Below are 21,696 nucleotides of genomic sequence, written 5' to 3'. Positions count from 1 at the left end.
TAGTCAAGCAATAAGAGTTTATATGAAAAATGAAGCTGAGAAATTTCACTTAACAATTTAATTATCCATGAATTTGCAGATTATTTCTATTTTTATTATCTCTAGTGCAGACATAGAATGAATAAGCATCATTTTAAATAAATGATTGATAATTTATCAAACAAAAATGTCAAAACTTTCTCTGTTTCCAACTTCTCAAAATGCCTCCTTAACTGAATATCTTTAGGTTTTGGACTGTTGGTCGGACAAAACAAGCAATTTGAAGATGTCATCTTAGCCTCTGAGAAATTGTGATTGTGTGGTTTTTTTTTTTTTAATTTTCTGACATTTTATTGACTCAACAATAAATCTGTTTATCAGAAGAAGAATCAAGTGATTAATGGACGATCAAAACAATCATTAGTTGCAGCACCAATCTCCAATCTAAAAATGCCAGAAAACAGAAGAGAAAATGTCACGTTGACACATTCTAATCGCTTGTTTTGTTCTGGACCAACAGTCCCAAAACCACATCTCTAATTCCTGTCTGGTATGTTTTTTTCCCCTTTAGAAAGTTCAGACCGTTTTATTTCATCTCCCGTCTGTGCTGTGACATCTGACAAATGATAGAGCAGCTGTAAAACTCCTACAGCACCAAAACAAGACAACATCTGACATATATCACATTACAGTAATCATTCTGCACCCATGAGAGCAGTTCAGTTCAGACAAAGCCCCGCTTATGTGGAACAACATCTGTAGCCGCACCTTGGCTCGGCCCGGACGTTCTCCGTTCTCCGCTGATTCAAAGTGACACTTTGCTGAGCTCACCACGTCCTTTTGTGTGCATGCGAGATACGTTACTACGAAGTGGATCTCATAAGCATTCAACGAACACGGTTTCATTTTTCAGAGAGAAATCAACCCTGTCACCCTGGGCTCTCTGTGTTTAAAAAGAAAAAAGAAAAGAGACAGGGAGACTTGTTACTGCAGAGGAGCACTGCAAGTGGAGTAATAGAGGGGGATTTTCTAATATCTAACCAATTTCTACGACGAGGTGTCTTGTAGAAGAAATTAGCATCTTGTTCCCTTTGGGTATGTCTCCAGTGTCATAACATGTTCACGGTAATCAAATCAAATAATTGAAAAAATTTGAATGCAACCTGGTGAGTTGGAGGACAGCAGCAAGAGTACTTACACTCACACACACACACACACGCAGGCACTGAGAAATATTTGGAACATCCCCCATCCTGTTAATGAGCTGCTGCAAAATGCTCTCGTGCTAGTATAGATTTATTAAGAGAAAATCAGGAAGAGATGATTGCTTTTTACAAGCATTGATCTCATCAGTTCAGTCTGTGAAAACAGTACATCTATCACGGATCACGAGTGTGTAGACGCCTGTGGAGTATGACCCTCAAACATACGGTGGCTGTATTGATCTGTAACGCCCTCTGTCTGCACACTGGCTTTATTAACTCACTGTACTGGAGGGATGCAGGGAGGTGGAGCAGTTTTATGGGGTTTGTTCAGAGCTGCTGGTATCAGTTAGACTCAACGCATATGCCGGCATACTAATTTCACTGAAGGTTAATCGTCAGTCATGTGATTCACCAGTATAGTGTGAGTGAAAAGCAAGAACAACCCTTCTTTACAGGGCTTTTACCTCAGTGCAACCACAGTAAATGATGAGTTCATTCACCGCTTAGGAAGTTTAACGATTCTCAAATATATCAGCTGATTGATTTTTACTCTGTGAACTCTGAATCTTACAAAGTTTAGGATCGCTACAGTCCTGAGAGAGAAATCAGTAATTACACTATACTCTGTCTCCTTTGGAAACGCTTGTGCCTCATTGCTGGCGTTGTGTACATAGTGATTTGTGGGAATCAATTGGCAAACACCCCGGCTGAATGTTTAATTCGATACGTAAATCCCTGAAGATGCAGCTCTTCTACGAGATGCTGGTTCCAGTGAAACTATATTGAAGTGAACGAGGAAACACCTGTTCAATCAGTTTCAATAAGTTAGGGTCACAATAGTTGATTTCAGTTCTTTTAATTAATAGCTTGGTGGCAACTTTGAAAATGACCATTAAGTAGATTATTAAGGCTCAAAGAGGTTTGTTTGGGGGTGTGTCAACCTTGATTGACAGGTGTCTTGGCCTTTGCACTCAGCAAGATGGTTGTCTCAGATTCAATAAGCAAGCAAGTAAGCTAACTTTATACATACGTAAAAACAAGAAGACTTAAGTTTACAACTCACTAAATACATAGTTTAAAATCAAGAAAAAGACAAGAAGAAAACAAGAAGAAAATGGCTTTTAAAAAAGGTCTACATTTTGGGAATATACTTATTTGATTGCTTGAGGTAATAATATCTGCCTACCAGCACCGCTAAAGCTCACTAATGAACATGTCATATTTTGGTTGTTTAATTAGTACGAAAAGTGTAAAAACAAGTTTGTGGTTTTAGTGGAGGTTATGTTTTATTTCTTGGCTGGGAGCAGTGACTTCCTTCTGTCTAATCATAACAATAAGGTTGCCAGGTAACAAGCAGAGATTCAAGGAGCTAACGGAGAGAAGCTAAAACTGGAGTAATGTGTGATCAAAGTTTAGTTTTGTTGAACAGTTGCAATAAAGACAATTTACTGAGGCAGGATGTGACACAATAACATTATGGAAGACTTTTTTCTAAATCTTTATGCTGAGGGAAGGTGTCTGATTTTTCCTGTCTCATCTAGTTCAAAGTTCAGGTTGGGATCAAAAGTAATCCCAATGTTTTTTACACTGTTTCCAGACAAGAAGGCCAATTAAATCTGACTGTGTGCGCGTCTGACTCAAAAAAATTACTTGTTTTTTTTCACAGTAAAGTTGAAGAAAGTTTTGAGGCTTATTGCACTAAGGCAGTTTTGGATTGTGTGTCTAGAGTTATATTGGTAGTACGAGTAAAAGAGAGATAAAGCTGTGCACCAACAGCATAACAATGATAACGGATATCAAAGTGGCAAGTTATGTGATTCACAATTGGAATTTATCAATATGAATGTTGTACAGACTCTACTTTCTCTAGAATTTTGGACAGTATTGTGAGTTTTATGAAGTTTTGAGTAAGTGTTGGAACATAATTAGATTTTTTTCAGAAGCGATGGTACAGTGGTGAATTTAAAGTAGTTATACATCCTGTAATATTAATACTAACCATCACATTTCCCAAGTTTGGATTTTTTAAAAAAAAATTTTTGGATCTTGTTATTCTTAGTTATCTCCTCAATTAAAAGTCCTTTGTTAGTCTTAATGCAACATACACATGGCATGCAGCAATTACTGTTAAGACATCAAGGCATCTAAAAATGCCATACCATAGTGATTGGTGTGCACACTGAAAAGAAACATGGAATCTACGGCATATAATTTACAGTTTGCAGTCTGTCTGTCAAGCATTGGCAGGCATTGTCCTTTCTGTCATTGTGTTTGCAGAGACAGCAGAGTGGACAGGGATTTACTGAGTTTGTCAGCCTCTGGAGAGGCCGCAATGCAGTAACTCCGCCTCCGTTTGTCTGGTAAATGCTTTACTTTAAATAGACATGAGCTCACACCTACTGTACGTGTGTCTATCTGCCATCGACCTTCTTGTCCCAGTCTCGTCTTTTGGTTGGCTTGTTGTCATGATATCAAGTGAAAATATCCACTTTAGTGTTTTAAAATACGCTGATGAAGCGGAGAAAGGAAGAAATAAATGGCATCAAAAGTTAATGTACATGTCTGACGAAGCCTTGCGGGTAATTGAATATGTGCCGTGCTTGTTCGTGCGCTACTGTACAAACAAGCTCTTTCCAACTTTCAAAAATCTCAAAGCAATGTGCGATCAATATTATCCTCTCATGGCGATGCATCGCAGAAAGACTAATTGAGTTGGATTGTGCTGACTGTAACAGTAACTCACCTCATTACAGTGATAGAATGCGATACAGAGATGAGCTTCTGCACATTGAGCACTATGCTAAAACGCTGTCAAAGGACTAATTTGCCACCACTTTTACAAGACCCTGTAATGCAATGTGGTCATGTGTGGAGTACAGAGCTAAAAAGGCCGATAAATCTGTTACCGACACAATCCAAATATAACGTACAGCGAGTAGGGATGTTGAAAGACAGGAGGAAGATTCAGTTTTATCCTTTCTGACAAGTCTTAAAGAGATCCACATATCTGACACAAGGTGAAATCAGAGTTGATATTCAGTGATGGTGCTTTCCCTCTGTGATTGAACCGTGCAACATGAAGAAGAGCTCAAAAGCATGCTGTCCTGATCTCTATCTTTTGATTGAATCTTTTAGGATACATGAAATGTGGTCAACTCTGAAGTTACCTAAACAATTTACAAAGAGGCAGCATCTGATTAGAAGTGGCAACTAGTGAAAGAATGTTTGGGATTAAAGCCAGAGCTATTAAGTGCTCTGTGATGTAAGATGCTGAGTTATTATCAGCGTCAACACAAATCATGCATTAGAAGCTGCCTTCCGCTCTAAGGAGACATTCATACCGAGCTTTTTCTGTGGTGGTTGATTCAGTTTGGAGTGTGTACTTGTTAAGAATGAAAGGGAAAAACACAACCATTAATAGTTACGAGGAAACGCATGTTGACATTTAATAAAAAGCAAATCTTTGTGCTTGGAGAGCCCAAAAGAAGAAATAAGAATCAAGAGCAAAACACAGACTGGTCTGATTTGAATTCAGACAGTTTTTACATGTGCTGTGTAGCAGATTAACACCCACAGAGGGAAATTGCAGCAAAGAGCACAGACAAGTTCGTTATTCTTAGTTAGAGCTACAAAGACTCGAATCTGATTTATTTTTATTCACTTCACTGCCCAAATCAGTAAGTCAACGAACCAAATATGTTGTCGGTGTTATAACACTTACAGGTGTCATGCAGTTCCTTTGTATCTTCCATTTTACCATTTCCTTATTGTAACTAAGACATGATATTGTCCATCATGCGTGAAAATATTTCATGAACCCACAGAAATGTCAGACATCTCTTGATGACATTTGTGACTAAGACCCTTTTTGTTCACTAAATGTGAAGGAAATGGCAAGTTACAGCTCTTTGTAATAAGAATGTAAATTTAATTTCAGGATGTTTTTCCCCTCAAGGAAAAACTGCTAATGTCTCACCAGAATAGTACTTTAGGACATGTGATGATATTAGACTGACTTCTATATTATTACTGCTGTCAGATACATGTCAGTGTAGAAACTGTATGATAATGTGTTTGTACATTACATCAGCATTATTGGAGTTGCATTCATTTTTAAAGATACCCTGTGGAGTTCTCTTGTAAATAAAAACAGTTGTGTTTACAGTCACTGTTACTCACTAAAATGCATTATGACACCTAACAAACATTGCATTTTCTTCTATTTGCAAAAATGTTTTTTTGAAATTATAGTCCATGTTTGCTAGCTGGTAGTAGTCTTCCTCTTCACTGCCTTTCCTAGCATGTTGCCTAGCACATTAGCGCCACCAACTGTCAATCAGTGGAACATTATTAAACCAGTATGGGAATCAAGCAGGGTAGCTCCAGGTCTGAAAAGTGAAGCCAATGCTGAAGTGCCTTAAACCTGCATTCTCTCTAATGGCCATCAGGGGCGACACCACTGGCTCCAAAAAGAAGTCCAATTGTATAGAAGTCTATGAGAAAATGACCCTACTTCTCACTTGATTTATTACCTCACTAAACAGTTTCCTAATAAGTTTATGTTCTCAAACGCTAGTTTCAAGTCCTCTTCAATACAACATGATGTTCATTTTGAAATTATGGTCCCATTTAGAGTGAAATAGATGAGACGATAAAACAGCGTATGCTTTAGGGTGTGGCTAACTTGTGATTGACAAGTCGCTATCACAGCAGTGTGTGAGGTGCTGTAGTTGGAACCTGGGGAGCTCCTTCATGGTTCTCGTACAAATATGGTCACTTCTCATCACTTCTGGCTCCAAAAAAACAAGATGGAGACAGTCAAAATGCCAAACTTGAGGCTTCAAAACAGGAGTCCACAAACCAATGGGTGATGTCACGGTGGCTATGTCCATTATTTTTATACAGTCTTTAATGGAAATGTGAATGTGCATGTGTGTTCTCAGCAGATGAAAACAAAACAGGGGCCCGCTCATCAAAACATTGCTCATAGCACTACTAGTGGTCAAAAACCCCACAATTTAAAGTAATCTAAAAGTCATTTAAACTCTTTAAAATGTACATTCAGGAAAACAAGAACTATAGTTTACACACAGTATGTAACAGAACTGGGTATTTGTGTATAAATTAGTGCTGAAACAATTAATCCACAAATTGATTGATAATTAATTACCTAACAACAATTTTAATGATCAATTAATACCAGAAGTCAGTCATCCAGCAAAAATGGAAGCAATCCCTAGAAGTTTATTCATGTACCTTGGAATATAAGTTTGAAAAAAATATGTCAAAGGTCCACTTACTAGCTTTTTACGTAATTTTCAACTGCATCTCATGGTCTTCATCAGCAGATGATGATGATAACGACTTAAAGAGGCCATCCACATCTTATGCCAAAGAGACAGACCACTTGTTATGACAACTGATCAAATGCCATCCACTAAGGAAGCTCATGAAATGCAGTTGAAAGATCCTGCAAAAGCTAGTAAGTGGTTCTTGAGTTAAGATTTTTTTTTTGTCAGTTCACTGGTTCCATTTCATATTTTTTATGTCAGTGTAAAGTCAGTATCTAATATGTGCAGTTGATTGGGGAAAAAAAGACATTTGAAGATGTCTCCCTGGGCTCTCGGAAACTGAAATGAATACAAAAATCAATAAATTCATCAATGATAGAAATATTCTGTTGCAGTTTAACTGCTGTAAAGTTAAGGTGAAATGATAGACGCCTTGCTCTTACTTGAAAGGTACTTGAGAAAAGGGAATTGGTAGCGGTCTCCCACAAGTTCAGGATTCATTTCCTGACTCATGTCTGCTGCTTCACAGGTTCATTTCCAAAGGGCTTTCTGCTCACTTGTAATAAGGAGTAACATCAGCTATGTTGGAGCTGACAGTCATTTCTAACAATTTAGAACATTTCTTCATCTCCGGGGTCATGAAATGTAATACAGCTTCATGGTGAGGTTGTGATTAAAAGGATTTTTCTTTTTCGGCATCTAAATCATATCACCTTCAAGATTATTAGTGCTCATTATAAATGGTCTTTGTAACCATTTATTCATGCATCAGGATGAGATCTGCTTCCATCAGTCAATCCATAAAAAAACATTCCTGTAATTTCACAGCCCCTGACAGATGACAATACTTTCAAATAGCTTGCGGTTTCCTATGAAGTTGTGCTAATCCTGTCCTAAATATAAAACAAAATGACATGATGTGATGAAACTTTAATGATCCCTGCAGGGAAACATAATTACAGCTTGCATTGCAGCAGTCAATACAATACACAATAAGGACAGAGCAAATGGAAGTTAAATAAACATGCACAAAGCTGCATCTCTTAGCCCTGGGACATGGCTAAAATGTTCCACATCGACGGCCCCTACTGCATATTAGCATCTAAGAGGTGAACGCCTTACTGTAACCTGTGATGTATTTATAGATGCCTGTGGATTTGAACACAGCTGTCACGCTTGAGGGAGTCAAAGGAAGCAAAGTGAATAGTCCTGGAGTGGTTAGGCTCAGTGGAGCCAACATACTGCTAGTGCTCAATGAATAGATAATACAATTTTCACTTGGCTGGATCACAAAAAAATCTAACACAATGGGAGCTGCTGAGCCAGTGGGAGCTCCCTGCGTTTGTGTCGACAGCCTAGCAAGTTAGTGCACTGATTATGCATATCTCACACAATTCAGGTGTGTAAATCAAGCTCTAAAACTTGTCACCTGTGTTGCGGATTAAGCTTTCAGTGATTGAAAGGAGGTGGATGTTTCTTATATTAACTTGACTGCGAGATCAATCTTCAGCTTGTGAAACTATTCTCAAAGCCATCAGAGGACTTTCTTATCAAAAGAATAATTCATATTTGCAGTTGAGGGCAAGCAGATCTCTCGGGGGGGTGAAGGTTATTAACATGCATCCTGCAGTGTGTCTTCTTCTTCTTCTCTTTTGTTTCATTTTATTATATGCACAAATAAAGAACAAAGAGAAAAGTGCAACTTTTATCATTGTTGTCTTGTTCCTCTGCAGATTGACAGATAAGTTCCCTCAACATTTTTATTTTCATTTCAAGCAAACTGTTGTTTTTTCTGTAAATGTTCAAAAACACAATGGCAGCAGGAGATTATTCCCAGAAAGAAATATGTGTTTAGAACAGCAAATGTAAACTCTGCATGAACCTCTGAAAGACTGAAGCTTAAAGACTCAGTGTTTCGCTCATTTGTACACATCAAAAGTGTCCGAAATAATTGGGTAAAGAATGAAAAAATGACCCATAATTCTGATGTCAGAAAGGTAAAGATGGAGGAGGTGTCCAAAGCTGTTCAACCATCCCTTCTGTTGAAGCATATTGTCAGCTTAAGAGTCTGCGGCTGGCAGCTGTGTGAGGCTCTACGTAGGGACAGCTGTGCTTTTAGCTATATGCTAATGTCAGCATGGAAACATGCGCACAGTGACAATGCTAACACGCTGCTGATGTTTAGCAGTATAATATTCACCATGTTCAATGTAATTTGCACTAAACACAGAGTACAGCTGAGGCAGGTCATAAACCAAGGTATTGAACAAAGAGAGATATTTAACTCAAAATCACAAATGTCAACCTCATGGTGACATTAGAGGAAAAGTCAGGGTGAGTCATTTTCTGAGAACTGTGAATGTCAGGTACAAAATTTAATTTTAAACTCCACATGTGAGCGTTAAATAGCTGAACACACAGTACAATACTCTTTGTATCCTGATCCCTCTCCTCATGAGTGTGTGTGTGTACCTTCAAGGTGATCTGCAGCACTCTGTCTGCAGGCTCTGCTACAGACCTTTAGACTTCTCCCATGTCGCTGTCTTTAATCAGAGGACTCAGTCAGCGCAGCACATGGCCAGCCTTGACCTTGTCCTGTCAGATACTCTCACTCTCAAACAGACTCGCTGTGACAGGTCAGCGTGAGCGAAGGGAGCATCCCTAAAACCCTCTGGCTGGGCCATCCTGCTCGCACTGATGCTCAGTTGTGTAGCAGCGCTGAAAGAAGGAAACCATATGAAACACAGTTAATTTAGAAGACTGCTGCATTCTTAGTTTACCTTGTCTGATAGACAAATAGAACATTTTCTATTTGTCTATGTAAATGTTCTATTACTTCTATGATTAGCATTTTAATCATTTAATAAAACCAGAATAGAAATACTGACAACAACTGAGAGAAAGATGTTGATTATTATTTCATTTTGATATTGTTTTTCCAGTTTGAGTCATGTTCTTATTTGAGCTAGCTGACACTCTGTCCCGATGATGTGGTTTTTCCTCATGTTTTTCTTTCAGTGTTATTTCAAACATCATTTGGCTCACAGGGCGAGCAGGAAAATACTGACATTAGCACAATTTAAGAGGTTGATTATGCAAAGTTATTCCGTCTTATAATTGAGTTTGGTGCTGTTTATGCGCCTAGAGTCTTATTTCCCAGGTGAACAACCTGATAGAGACCGTCTCCTCATGTACTGATGTTGTTTTCTCTCACTTTTTTGCTCATCATCTTCTTATTTTAGTATTTCATGTGTCATTTAACACATGGTTTGCTTGGATGATCAACAGAAAAAGTAGATGCATACAGATGAAGAAAATGTTCAACATTTTTGTCAGCTCATTTAGGTTTTATTCTGGCTCAATATTCTGGTTGAAGTGTTTTGTCAACCAGCCAGTTTAATTATAAAGTGCTTTGCCACTTTTATTTTGTTTTCCACGTCTTCTTTGTGGTTTATAACTGTTCCCAGTAGCATTGAACAGTTGGTTGTCTCTCGTGATGAAGAGAACAAATACCCACACTAGCACACTGAGAGATTTTGATGAAACAAGTTAATAATTTCTATTTGAGAAGACAGATAACATCCTATTATTGTTGTCCTGTGTGCTTCATAATTCACTTGTGCAAATCAGCTTCCTTCCGATAATGATCAGCTGAATTATATATAAAAATCTTATAAATGATGTCGTGTCTCCTTCTTTGTCAGAGATGGACTCGCTGCGCATCCTGCTCTACTCGCTCATCTTCCTGCTCAGCGTCTTTGGCAACCTGCTGATCATCATCGTCCTGATATTGAACAAGCGCATGCGGACCGTCACCAACTCCTTCCTGCTGTCGCTGGCGGTCAGTGACCTGATGATGGCCATCTTCTGCATGCCATTCACCCTCATCCCTAACATCCTGGAGGACTTCATCTTCGGAGCCGCCATGTGCAAGATTGTCACCTACTTTATGGGTGAGGATTACTTATTTCTTTTCAAACGTGGGCTGAACTGCAACATTTTGGCATTATAATAAATTCAAACAGCTCTATTTTCAAATAAAATAAAATAAAATAAGGGATGGACTGCTGAAACTTGGTAGAGAGTTTTTGTTACTGAGTCATAACTGAGCAGTGAATTTAGGGAGCCATGAATCTCTCAAGCTGGCAAAGTAATCAGAATGAACTGTATCAACAAAGCCATTTAGTATTTGGGGCAGTAAAAATGTTCTTTGCCCTGTTATTGATTCACCTCTCTTGGCAGTCCCTATAGGCCCATTGATGATAAAGACCAGTGTTGCTCTGGTTTTGTCCATGTTTGAAGACAAACTGCAGCATTTAACACTCATTTATTTCTAACCAAGATATTTTACATCCACGTATGTTTCCCAGCAACAAGAAGCTGAAATATTTCGTCCTATACCTTCTTGTCTAAACTAGAAGTGGGACTGTGTCACGTTCTGTAGGTTGACTGCTGCTTGTGACCACCTTGCGCCTGTATTTTAGCTAATATTTGACCAATTTTACAATACAACAAACAGCATCAAGTATATATAGCTAACCATATGACGTCATAACAGAAGCTGTCTGATTGTGACCATTCAAAACATGTGCTAATACAGTATTTCTTAATCCAGTGTTTGGTGATTCATTTGGTTTTAAATGTAGCTACACTATTACAATAAGCCAAGCTAACCGGTAACCTTTTTTGTGATCAATCCAAACTTAGACTTTGAAATGTCTGTATGATGTTCAGTAAATCAGCCCAGTTTTACATGACATGGACTTATTTTTGTCAGGTATATCAGTGGAGTATTCCAAATTGTGTTAAAGAAAAAATGGTGTAAGCAGCCAGTTAAAAAAAAGTTTGTATATAAAGTCCAAGGCAACTGGCCCTCTTGCCCTCCTCCTTCTTATCACAGTTCAGAGAGCCCAGTAATTGAAAAGGAGATTCTCCAAGCCCGTTCTCACAGATGGTGCATCGCATTTCTGAGACAATAATAGGATTGCGGACCTCACCATTCAATAGCTCTTCTCAACCATTCAAAGCTCAAAGTGAACTGAAGAGACGAAGTATTGCAGCGGATCTCAGTTTCTCTCCCATCTCTTGTGCTTCAGTCTGACTCAGGCCTCACGTGGCACCTTGACTTTGGCTAGATGGGAGCCAGCTCATCACTAAGTCACACTCCTGAAGATGTGTGACTGTTCGAGCACTTTCAGCCTGATGGTTACTTTCTGACAGGCAAAATGAAGCCCGGAGAAAAGCCTCCCTGAGAGACAGGCTCTTGTTAGATATAAAGCAATTTTCAGGAAAGATTCCAAAGCTGGAGCACATTTTCTAATCGTCTGCCAGCCACAAAGGCCAGAGTTTGTATGTTAGAGTGAAAAATACCTTTTGATGTAGCCACTGAATAACCAGCTTGTTCTTATATAAAATTTATTTGATTATTTGTATCAGCTTGTTGTGTATCGTGAATTTAGAAATAATGAGCTCATGCAACTCAAATTCATTCCAGCAAGTAAGTAAGTGAGGTTTTAGGTATTCTTCTCCCAAATGCAACATTTGTGTAACCAATGAAACGTCTCTAACTTCTATAATGTAACTGTACTATAAACGCATAGTAAACACAAATAAGCAGCCTTGGACCTGATCACTTAGCCTATTGTAAATTTCTCATTGCTGGGCTCACACGTCCACATTTCTATAATGAAAACTACTTATTTTCTGCTTGTCATTTCAGTGAAGGTAAGGGCAGAGTAGTTTAACTGACAATGAATGATCATGAAATGATGAATCAGGTTTATGAATGAATCGTGAATCACGATCACTGACCTTTTATTAAATTGTGAATAATGACCAGGATGGCCTCCGCTGTGTCACGATTCCTGTTCAGGCCCACCGTGTGTTTCCCTTGCCCTTTCTGTCTCCGTCCCTGCCCGCAGCCCTTCAGCACTCTGACTTTCCCTCCTGTTTACCACACGCACCTGCTCACCTGTTCCCACTCAGTAATTGTCTGCACCTGCTGCCCATCGGCTCATCAGCTCCTCAGTAAAAATACCAGCCTCTATCATCCATTCCCTGCTAATTCGTCATAGTTTCTTCCATGCACTCTTTCGTGCTCACCAACCCGATCCTGATTCTGATTCTGATCTTGTTCCCACCTGTTCCTGCCTGATCCCGTGGTTTAGACCTTCAGCCTGTTTTTGACCTGCCTGCCCACCATTCCCCTTTTGGACTTTCCCCGTCATGACCTCTAAGCCTGTGTTTTGGTATTCTCATTAAAAGCCCTGCTCATTTAACTTCAGTCTGTAGAGTCTGCATTTGGGTCATCCACCTGTCTGCCCTGTACACCCACTTGTGACACACTGCTGATGTGATAGATTTTCCTTTGTTACTGCAGCTATCTAAAAAGTCAAACTGGCAATAACATTTTATTTTGTGTGCACAATATTCAGGTATGCAGCAGTGAAGTATTTCATTATGCTAGACGATCCGTAGAGGTTTTCTACTCTGATATAACTACAATCCAGGGGGAAATAATAGGTAGCCCAAGGGTCGGGTGGAACGGGCCAATAGCCACACCAAGAATCACCAAAAAGGTGCAGTCACACCAGAAATTGGCACAGCAAAATTCATCTGTGTTTCTTTGCGAAATAATTGGTTGTACAAGCTTGGTGGCCTGTCTAGTTGGAAAACTACTGTAGCTGGCGGGCTAACTGCTAATACCTTGCCAGTATATAACCGAGTGCTCTCCACTGGCTTTTTCTTCTCCAAATTGTGCAGCCTTTAATTCAATAAAGAGTCACTGAAGGGTGAAATGAAGTTCCAAGCTAGCAAACTTGCCAACTGTCAGTTAGCCAGCTGGTTAGCTTGGTAACTAACGAGCCACGGTTTATTCAGAATACATATTTATAGTCTGTCTCAAAACTGTTGAGTAACTGTAACCCATAGCTATTTAGTAGAGCAGATTATAGTCAGACAGGAGGTTAAATAAAAGTGGATGGTGCAACACAGCTATTATAAAACAGATAGTTCCAGTCCTTGATTATGATTGGTTGAGCTTCATTCGAAGCCGTTGTAAAATACTCTGTAAACACACACCTGTTACAACAGTGTTGCTGCGCCAATTAGTCACCTATACAAATTGTTTCAAAATGTCAGATTTTCTTGTGAATTTTTATTTACTGGGTGGGCTAAGTGTGGATGAGTGGTGGAAAGAGATGGACAGGATAGAGGAGGAGGATAAAAAAGAAAGAAGACACGCTGAAATTAAAGAGAGAAATTAAAGAGCCGGAAAAGGCAAGAAACGATGCCAGGACCATGTAAGATTGTGTTGACAGAGATCCTGACCAACCGTGCATCATGTAAAGCGACAAAGACATTGTGCGTAACCTAACTGGCTCTCCCTGCCAGAGATGCACACTGTTTTCCGGTGGCCAGTGCGTCAAAGATTTGGTAGGGAGCACTGACCAGGTTGCGGCGACTTTTCCTAGTGTAAATTCAGCACACCTGTCCAGAGTCAAACACCCCTGTACCAGCAAAGAGGAGTGCTAACATAATTGAAAACTACTTCAATATTTGCACAATTAATGGTGATATCCAGATAATAATGTTAATAATCACCCCAATCTTTAAGCATGCTTGACTAGCCTGATTAGCATGCTTTCCAGTGCATTTGTGTGTTGCTTGGCAACCATTCTGCTAAATGTTGCCTGAACTACATTGCTTGGCGGAAGAATGATTATTTGTTATCAATAAATTATTGCATTTTTTGTTGCTGTGTGTTAATGAAACCTTGCCAGGTATGTGTAATAACCGTTTTATAAAAGCAATAAGCCATGAGGCTGTGGTTTATAGTGATGTCTAAAACCCCCTTAGCTGTTCTTAAATCACTGAAACTACAGCCTCGCATGGCGTATTGCTTTAATAAGCTATGGTAGCTTCCACCATTTAGGATTCTTCAGCTCTCTGCTTCCCTCAAAGGTCAGCGCTGTCAAGACAGCTTTCTACTAGTCAATGACGCAAATTTGTGTGAGCTGGACTCTTGGATAGAATAGTCTCACTAATGATGCAACTTTTTGTGGGCATTTCTTGTGATCCATGTCTGTGTTGCTTTTTGAGATTTGAGCAGTATAGTTTCTGCCTGTCATTTTGTGTCTAGTCAGTTCTCTGCCTACTTCTGTCTGCCTTGCTATCCACCAGTCCTATCACAGTGCTGAATATCATTATTTTATACTTTAAAAAACTGTGGTTGTCATTGTGTAGTACTTTTGTTTGTAGTAGACATATGACTTTTAAATGCCACATGACTGCACCTATAGAAGTCTTATTTTTTCATGGATTTACTAGAAATTTCATAGCCTCACTAATAAATAATTAAGGCATAGGCAGCCCCAGAAAAAATGTCTGGTGCTGCCTATGGGGGCAGAATCAGTGTACTTCATCATGAAAATTGTCAAACTGAATGATTTGAAGCAAAATATCATACAAACATTCATCTATGCAAAAAAACAAAAAACAAATTTATCATCCAAACCTCTCCCAAGTGTCTGATGTGAGCCTTCTATCAGCCGAAACCAATCAATACAAAGGATCATTGTGACTATCCTCGTCCATTGATTTTACGGCAAACCTGCTCAGCGAAGTCATCTACTCTTTGGAAACTCATCTGTTAGCACACACCCACTAGACATATAATATACCATCCATCCTTCTATTCAGCCATTCGTCCACGCATCCATCCATTTGCCCCTAGCTCGATAATCATGTGAATCATAGCCCTTCTACTGTTTCGGTGGCAGTTATGAGATCGATGTTGTAATATTCTGGGTGTGTGCGTTTGTGTGTGTGTGCGGTCTTCAATCACATTTATGCAAACATGTGTTTTTGTTGCTGGACGTATGATGCAATTACCTACCAACTTACCAGCTCAGTCTGTCAGCTACCCCTGAGGTGCAGTTTGCATAATGTAGTAGAATTTGGGTTTTTTGTGGTTTCCAGGAAACTTTTACATAACTGGCTGCAAGGGCATCTGGCACCTATGACACATTAATTACATTTGTAAAGTTTTTATGCCTGTAGGCTTCTTTAGGCAAACATTCAACTGAATACTCAGAGAATTAGGTGTGAGCTAAGAATTAATAGCTGTAGTTTCAGCCGAGGAATGTAAATCTTCTCTCCCAGGCTCCCTTGGAGGGGAGGTGTGCCGAGAGATCCTCAAAACTTCACAGTTTCGCTCAAAAGCCAGTTATCAAGCAACCTGTGGTGAGTTTCTGCTCAACTCAGGTTTAATGAACAAGAACAAGGATTAGAGCCTCTTCATTCCAAGAAGAGAACACAGAGCACAGGGAAAACTGTGAGCATTTGGTTGGTTAGTTGACTGGTAATTATCTTGGCAGCACCTTGTCCAGAATCACAGTAGAGTCCTCTCCTTTCCTCAAATATTAGCCTCTCAATACTGCCAAGTGTCAGGGAGTGAGCCTTTGATCAGCATGGTCTAAAAACTCAGCTAGAATGGACTCTCAGATGCAATAACTGGGACACATGAGATATCAGTGTAATGGAAAACTGTCCCCTCTGTTTAATATAAGCACAGAAATTGTAGCAATGTCAGCAGCAGTTATACTTAGGAGCTGGCTGCATTGTATTGCTTGCTATTTAAATATCATATGTAAAATAAAAGTGAGGTTTATGTATTCCAATGTCAATGAAGCAGAGAAATTCACAAGTTAGAATTCATATTAAGAAGAAAAGTGCAACTGTGTCATCTTAATGCATACACTTTATTAATGCATTGGGGAGTATCATCTATATACAGTTGCAACACTATATTTGAAAGTGTGTTTTAGTGCAACAAGCTATGCTGTTTGAATAAATAATACACATTTTCTTTCATAACTCTTCTTTAGAGGCCATTCAAATTGGTCTACCAGTAGTGCTGATCTTGGATCAGTATTGGCTTTCCCTTGCCGTAATAAAATAGACGGTCAAGTGGACCTGGACTGAAATGCTGAAAGGGTTAATGAATTTGGATCTGGTGGTGCTCCTGGATAACGATCCGTTCTGAACTTCTTTGAGATGTCTCTGTACCTGCAACCATGTCATCAATTTACATCACTGGAGTATCAGCACTATACATCACCTGGAAGTGCACTTCCCTTCAGTATGAATGTGCGCAGCCTGCTAAGAGTCTTTATAAGTGTAGGGTTAGAAAACATCACTCATTTGATCGCCTGTGGCTCTATTTCACACAGGCTTCACCCTCTAATGGGGCTCTATAGGCTGAACAAGTCATCTCCATGTATCCTTGCACTGAAAAATTGCATATAAATAGGTGTTCTGCCAAGTATAATGAGCCAATTCAACTGTATTGCGGTTGGCTCTATAAAAAGGCAGCGTAGCCCGACTCCTCATGCAGTTTTCATGCTGGTTGGTGGTGAAGATGAGTGTGTCATTCCTTCATTTGTGTTCTTAAAGCACGATTCATTGCCAAAAACAACCTCCTTTCAAAATCATTGTCATTTTATAAATCACTTCTGAAGACTTAATTGTAGGCAAAGACTGTGAATAGTGTTTCTTTTATGATAGTTCTTTTATTTATTTATTTTACCAACAGTAGTTTTACAGCAGTTTTAAAGCCTTTTGTCTTTTCATCCTGCTGTATTTCTGTTTTCTTTGTAAAGCACTTTGAGGAAACCCCACATATTTCATTTAATTCTTTTTCAATTCATTTTTTTTGTTCCTTTTGATCACTTGCCATGTCAGTGATGCAGGAAAAGAGAGAAAAAGACCAAAATTTCTACCTCTCCATATTCTTCATTTCCACAATCAATGTAAGCCAGACGCTGTGGCTGGGCATGACCGCCTTCAAGCATCAACAAAAGAAAACCCCCCGTGTGTGATTTGGTTTTTCTCTGTGTCTGCGCTTAGCACTTGATAGAGACATGTGGGAGTGAGAGACTTATTGTGCGAGACTCTTACAGTGCCGGTGCAAGATCTGCATGTGTTGACTGTGCCACCCACCTCCTTCTGCTTAGCCGGAGCTGTAGGTGGTTATTCAAGTTGACCGGTAGTGTACAGTGGTCAACAGTCAGTCAGGATGGTGTCATGGAACGAGGTTGGCGGCTGCTCCACTCTGTGGTTTGCAGGTAGGCTTTGCGCACTAAGCCTATAGAGAGTCAAGTGTCTTTGACAAAAACAAAAATTGTAACTGTACGATCACAGGTTGAACCCGCTAACAAGTCACCCTACTATTCCTGATTTTCTGAGCATGGAAATACGTATTGCCAAGCCAGTAAGCATGGTGTCATGGCTCTGACAGTAAACATGGAGCTAGAGTTACAATGTGAAACTATCTTTCTCCATCAGGGTGCGGCAAGGGCTCAGTGGTTTTGGTTTGATGTAGTGCCCTGTCAGGTTTCATGTCAGTGTAGCAACAATCAAAAAAATTACCATTCTCACAAAGAGCTGAAATGCTTTTTAATAATGCACAGCAGAGTGTCTCCTACTGCTCACTGAGCATAAAAGGCATTCAAAAGTCTTTTTGTGATGATGATGTTCTCTTTGTTCTTGAGTATCTTTACAAGTCCGATGCTTTGTTCTGTTACCGCCAGAATAAGACAAAGCCGTTCTCTGCTTCTATCAGATTCCACATCAAATCCCACACCAAATATCCACACAATTCTCATTCTTCTCCGGGCTGCAATCCATACCTTTGTCGGTTTTTAACGTTTTGCAGTTGACAATATACACAAAATCCTCAATCTTTTTTTAGCTTTTGATAGCAAAGATTTTATCATTGGTGTGCAGCAGAAAACATCGCCAAAGGCTGATCCCTGAGAATATAAATATTATCGACCAAGCCGTAGAGCGGTCCACCTCTCAAACACTTAATATGGTTTCTGTAAATTGAATTGCACCATGCTCATAGGAGTATGCATAATGATTTCCTCCCTTGAATGATAATGCAAAGTTATGGTTTAGACAGGATATGTTCTTCCGTCACAAAGGAACAGTGGATGGGGATTAATATGTGACAGCGACATGGTGGATTGAGGTTGTTGCTTCTTGTAGTGACAGAGGATCAGTGGGGTGAATTTATTCATATGGTGTCCTTTGGAGCTGATGGTGACATGCAGGTATGGGTTTATTTGTCTCGCCCCAGCTCCCCCTCAGAACACAGGCTATGTATGCGCTGACTGCACTTGCTACCCTCTGCAGATTATGCATATTCATACATGCAAATACAACTTGGCCTTGGATTGTCTCGGAAGGAATTTAACCCATCTTGAACCCTATAGAGACAGTATCCTTGGATATATAAAGAGGTGTTAGCATGCCACTGAGAGGAGAGGAGAGGATATCCCAAAATACGTTTTGACTATTAAACAGACATGTCTGTTAGCATTCTTACAGTAGGCTGACTGACATGGCTGCGATGTTATTTGACTAATGGGTCCAAGATGAACTGGGAGGTTCTTGTTTTGTAAGGGTGTGTTCAGTCTGATTATCTTCTTAGTAAATAATTGCATCTGCTGTATTTGTACTGTCAGTAAATACGTGACTCACATTCTGTACTGTGTCTTATGAAAACTGTTTCTGAGAGAGTTTGGTCAGCTTAATGCAGCAGCTAATCAATATTCCACAAATCCCTGGTTGGATGAAGGGAATGGCAGTTAAGTTAAATAATGTTTGGGCAAGATAAAAATGAATGAAAAACCACAAAGTGTGAGAGCTGTGGACTTTGTTTATGACTTTGTCAATGAGCCAGCAGATCACGGAGATCCTGAGCCTTACCAGGTCCTTGACCCTCTGACCTTCTGACCTGCTGGGCTAGACATGAGGCTGCGACTGACCTTGTAGACAAAGAGTCCATAGAGGTCCAAGAGAGGAGAAAGATGATGGATGAAAGGTGACATTTGGCAAGGGTGGCACCATGTGGAGTCTTGGAGAGTGTCCAAAATTCAAAACTGACTGGGTTCATTTTCTGGGGAGCATGAATTTAGCCAGTAAATTTTGTGTCAATTCATCTTTTTTCTTTTGTACAAGTAGAAAGTTGCTTGATGGGGCACAAGAAATGCCAAGGGGTCACAAATAATATTTGTAATTATCTATTATTATGGGAACCATAAATATCAGTACCAAATGTAATGGCAATCTCACCAATAGTTGTTGAGGACTGATCAAGACCAACTTAAACACTAACCAGCTGCCACCAGCTACCTTTGCCTCAGCCAGCAATCTAACTTTGTTTCCTGTCTTTTCTTCCCTGTAGGAATCTCTGTCAGTATCTCCACCTTTAGCCTTGTGGCTATTGCCATCGAGAGATACAGCGCCATCTGTAACCCGCTGAAGTCCCGCGCATGGCAGACCCGATCCCATGCCTACCGTGTCATTGCTGCCACCTGGGTGGTGTCGCTGCTAATCATGGTGCCCTACCCAGTGTTCAGTGCCCTCAGGTCTTTCCCCAAGACTAACGGTACTGTTGGCCACATGTGTCGCCTAGACTGGCCCAGCAGGGAAGCTGAGCAGACCTGGTAAGTGCAGGTTGGACTATTTCCTGGCAGAGATGGACAGAAGTGATTTTGACTTGAGAGGAAGCATTAACTACTACTTTACTGTAAGTGCACTGTGATGCATCATAAACAGTAATTACTACTATATTTTTAATATCAGGTCAGTAATGTTTTGAACTGACCAACAAAGCAACGTAATAGCCTGCAATATACAAGTGAAATGCATGGATAAAAGAAAGTACATTCATCATTTCTGTGAAAACTTTTTAAACATATTATATGCATAGCAATCATTTGGCAGACGTGCCTCAACAGCCATAATAAGGATAAGTGAGTAAACAATGACTGGATTGAGTCAGTTAGGGGATGGAATGCAATCTGCTCGGCTTTTCCTCCAAATGTGTGGAGATAAACTGATTTACATATAGCATAACTGTATAATTTACATATGCATTACCACGATGAATAGAAAGTAGCTCCCTTTTTTGAGCAGAGCAATCGGACCACTTCCTACTGAATTGTCCACAGTTGGATTCCAACAGATTGCATGCTGATTTGGTCATTTTGGCAATATGGCTCAAATTTCCTGCACCTCAGATCAAAACAGTCCAGTGTTTGTAACTGTGCTAGTTAAACCATTTCTCCCAGACATTGCTGGTGATATATTAGTTTCAATTAGTTTCAAATGATTTCTTTAACACATGTAGAACCTAATACATTTTGTCAATGCTAATGACTCAGCTTACCTGCCTGCAAGTAGCTATGAAATGGATCTCTGTCTTTCAGTATACTGGGTGAATGATGTGCTTATCTTTCATATTCCAAGGTTTTAGTAGCATCAACAAAAACTGAACATTAGTACATGTGAGTGAGGTAACAAGTATTTATTGCAGTTCCATTTTTGTTTGTATTTTTTATGTTCCACTCTCTCTACACTAATGAAACATTGGAATTCAGACTGAACAGTGCAGCAAAAAATACAGCTCCAAACATAATTAATTTTAGTGTCTTTTTTCCTTAACTTAATCCGTCGGTAACAATGTTCTGTGAAGTCTGAGCCAGACAAACAAAATAGAGTGTTTTGGTTAGTCAGCATATGGGAATTTCTAATGAAACCACAGCAGAAACAGACACAATGCGAAATAACATTATCCTGCTAACCAAATCTACAGTACATTATCTCTGTTGTCCTCTGCGTAGTGTTGTAAAACCTTGCCTGGTGTTTTCACTGGGCTCACTGGGTCGTGACCCTGAATCCACTCTGCTGGTTCTTCCTCTTCCTTTATTGTCTGCAGAGCTGCTGCTGCTGCTAAATGCATTAACTAGTTATTTTAAAGCTTCTGTTTCATGATTTTAACTTCTTTTTTCAGAGCTTTTAAGCCCCTCAGGCCCCTTTATGTATCTAGCCTTGACCTTAATATAAAGCCACCCAGGTCTTACTCACAGGGCTGATTGATGAACAACTGTAATCACATGAATTCGCAATGCCTCTGTATTTTTTTGTCAGGACTGTACATCATTTAATTCAATAATGAGTTATTGAAAAGGGCAAAACTTCTTTGAGCAAGCTAGCTTGTTAAACCAAACCATCCCTCTTCAGAGAAGCACTTTCTGGTTGAGGAGGTTAAATATATAATATATAAATTGAATATACAGCTTCCTCCATTTTGGACTCCCAGGTTCCCAATTCCCTCAAAGGTCAGCACTGACAGCTCACTATAACAGCAC

The 21,696-nt window shown here is 39.6% G+C and overlaps 2 protein-coding genes across 2 annotated transcripts in view; one reads left to right on the top strand and one right to left on the bottom strand.

The window, feature by feature from the left end:
* cpo (carboxypeptidase O) overlaps positions 1-12,409 on the bottom strand; it is a 30,626-nt gene extending 18,217 nt beyond the window's left edge. Inside the window, exons 1-2 of the mRNA XM_044345008.1 lie at positions 12,287-12,409; positions 8,948-9,193 (exon numbers count right to left, since the gene is read on the bottom strand). The gene's annotated coding sequence lies outside the window, so the exon portion shown is untranslated. The remainder of the gene's footprint in view (positions 1-8,947; positions 9,194-12,286) is intronic.
* The window catches only part of cckbra (cholecystokinin B receptor a), a 33,921-nt gene that overhangs the window by 2,090 nt on the left and 10,135 nt on the right, over positions 1-21,696 (top strand). The window contains exons 2-3 of the mRNA XM_044345011.1: positions 10,180-10,428; positions 19,728-19,989. Coding sequence (XP_044200946.1) covers positions 10,180-10,428; positions 19,728-19,989 — 511 coding nt within the window. The remainder of the gene's footprint in view (positions 1-10,179; positions 10,429-19,727; positions 19,990-21,696) is intronic.

This window comes from Thunnus albacares, chromosome 24, assembly GCF_914725855.1.
Source record: "Thunnus albacares chromosome 24, fThuAlb1.1, whole genome shotgun sequence".
In the NCBI taxonomy this organism is placed as follows: domain Eukaryota; kingdom Metazoa; phylum Chordata; class Actinopteri; order Scombriformes; family Scombridae; genus Thunnus; species Thunnus albacares.
This window is presented reverse-complemented; position numbering and strand designations above follow the sequence as displayed.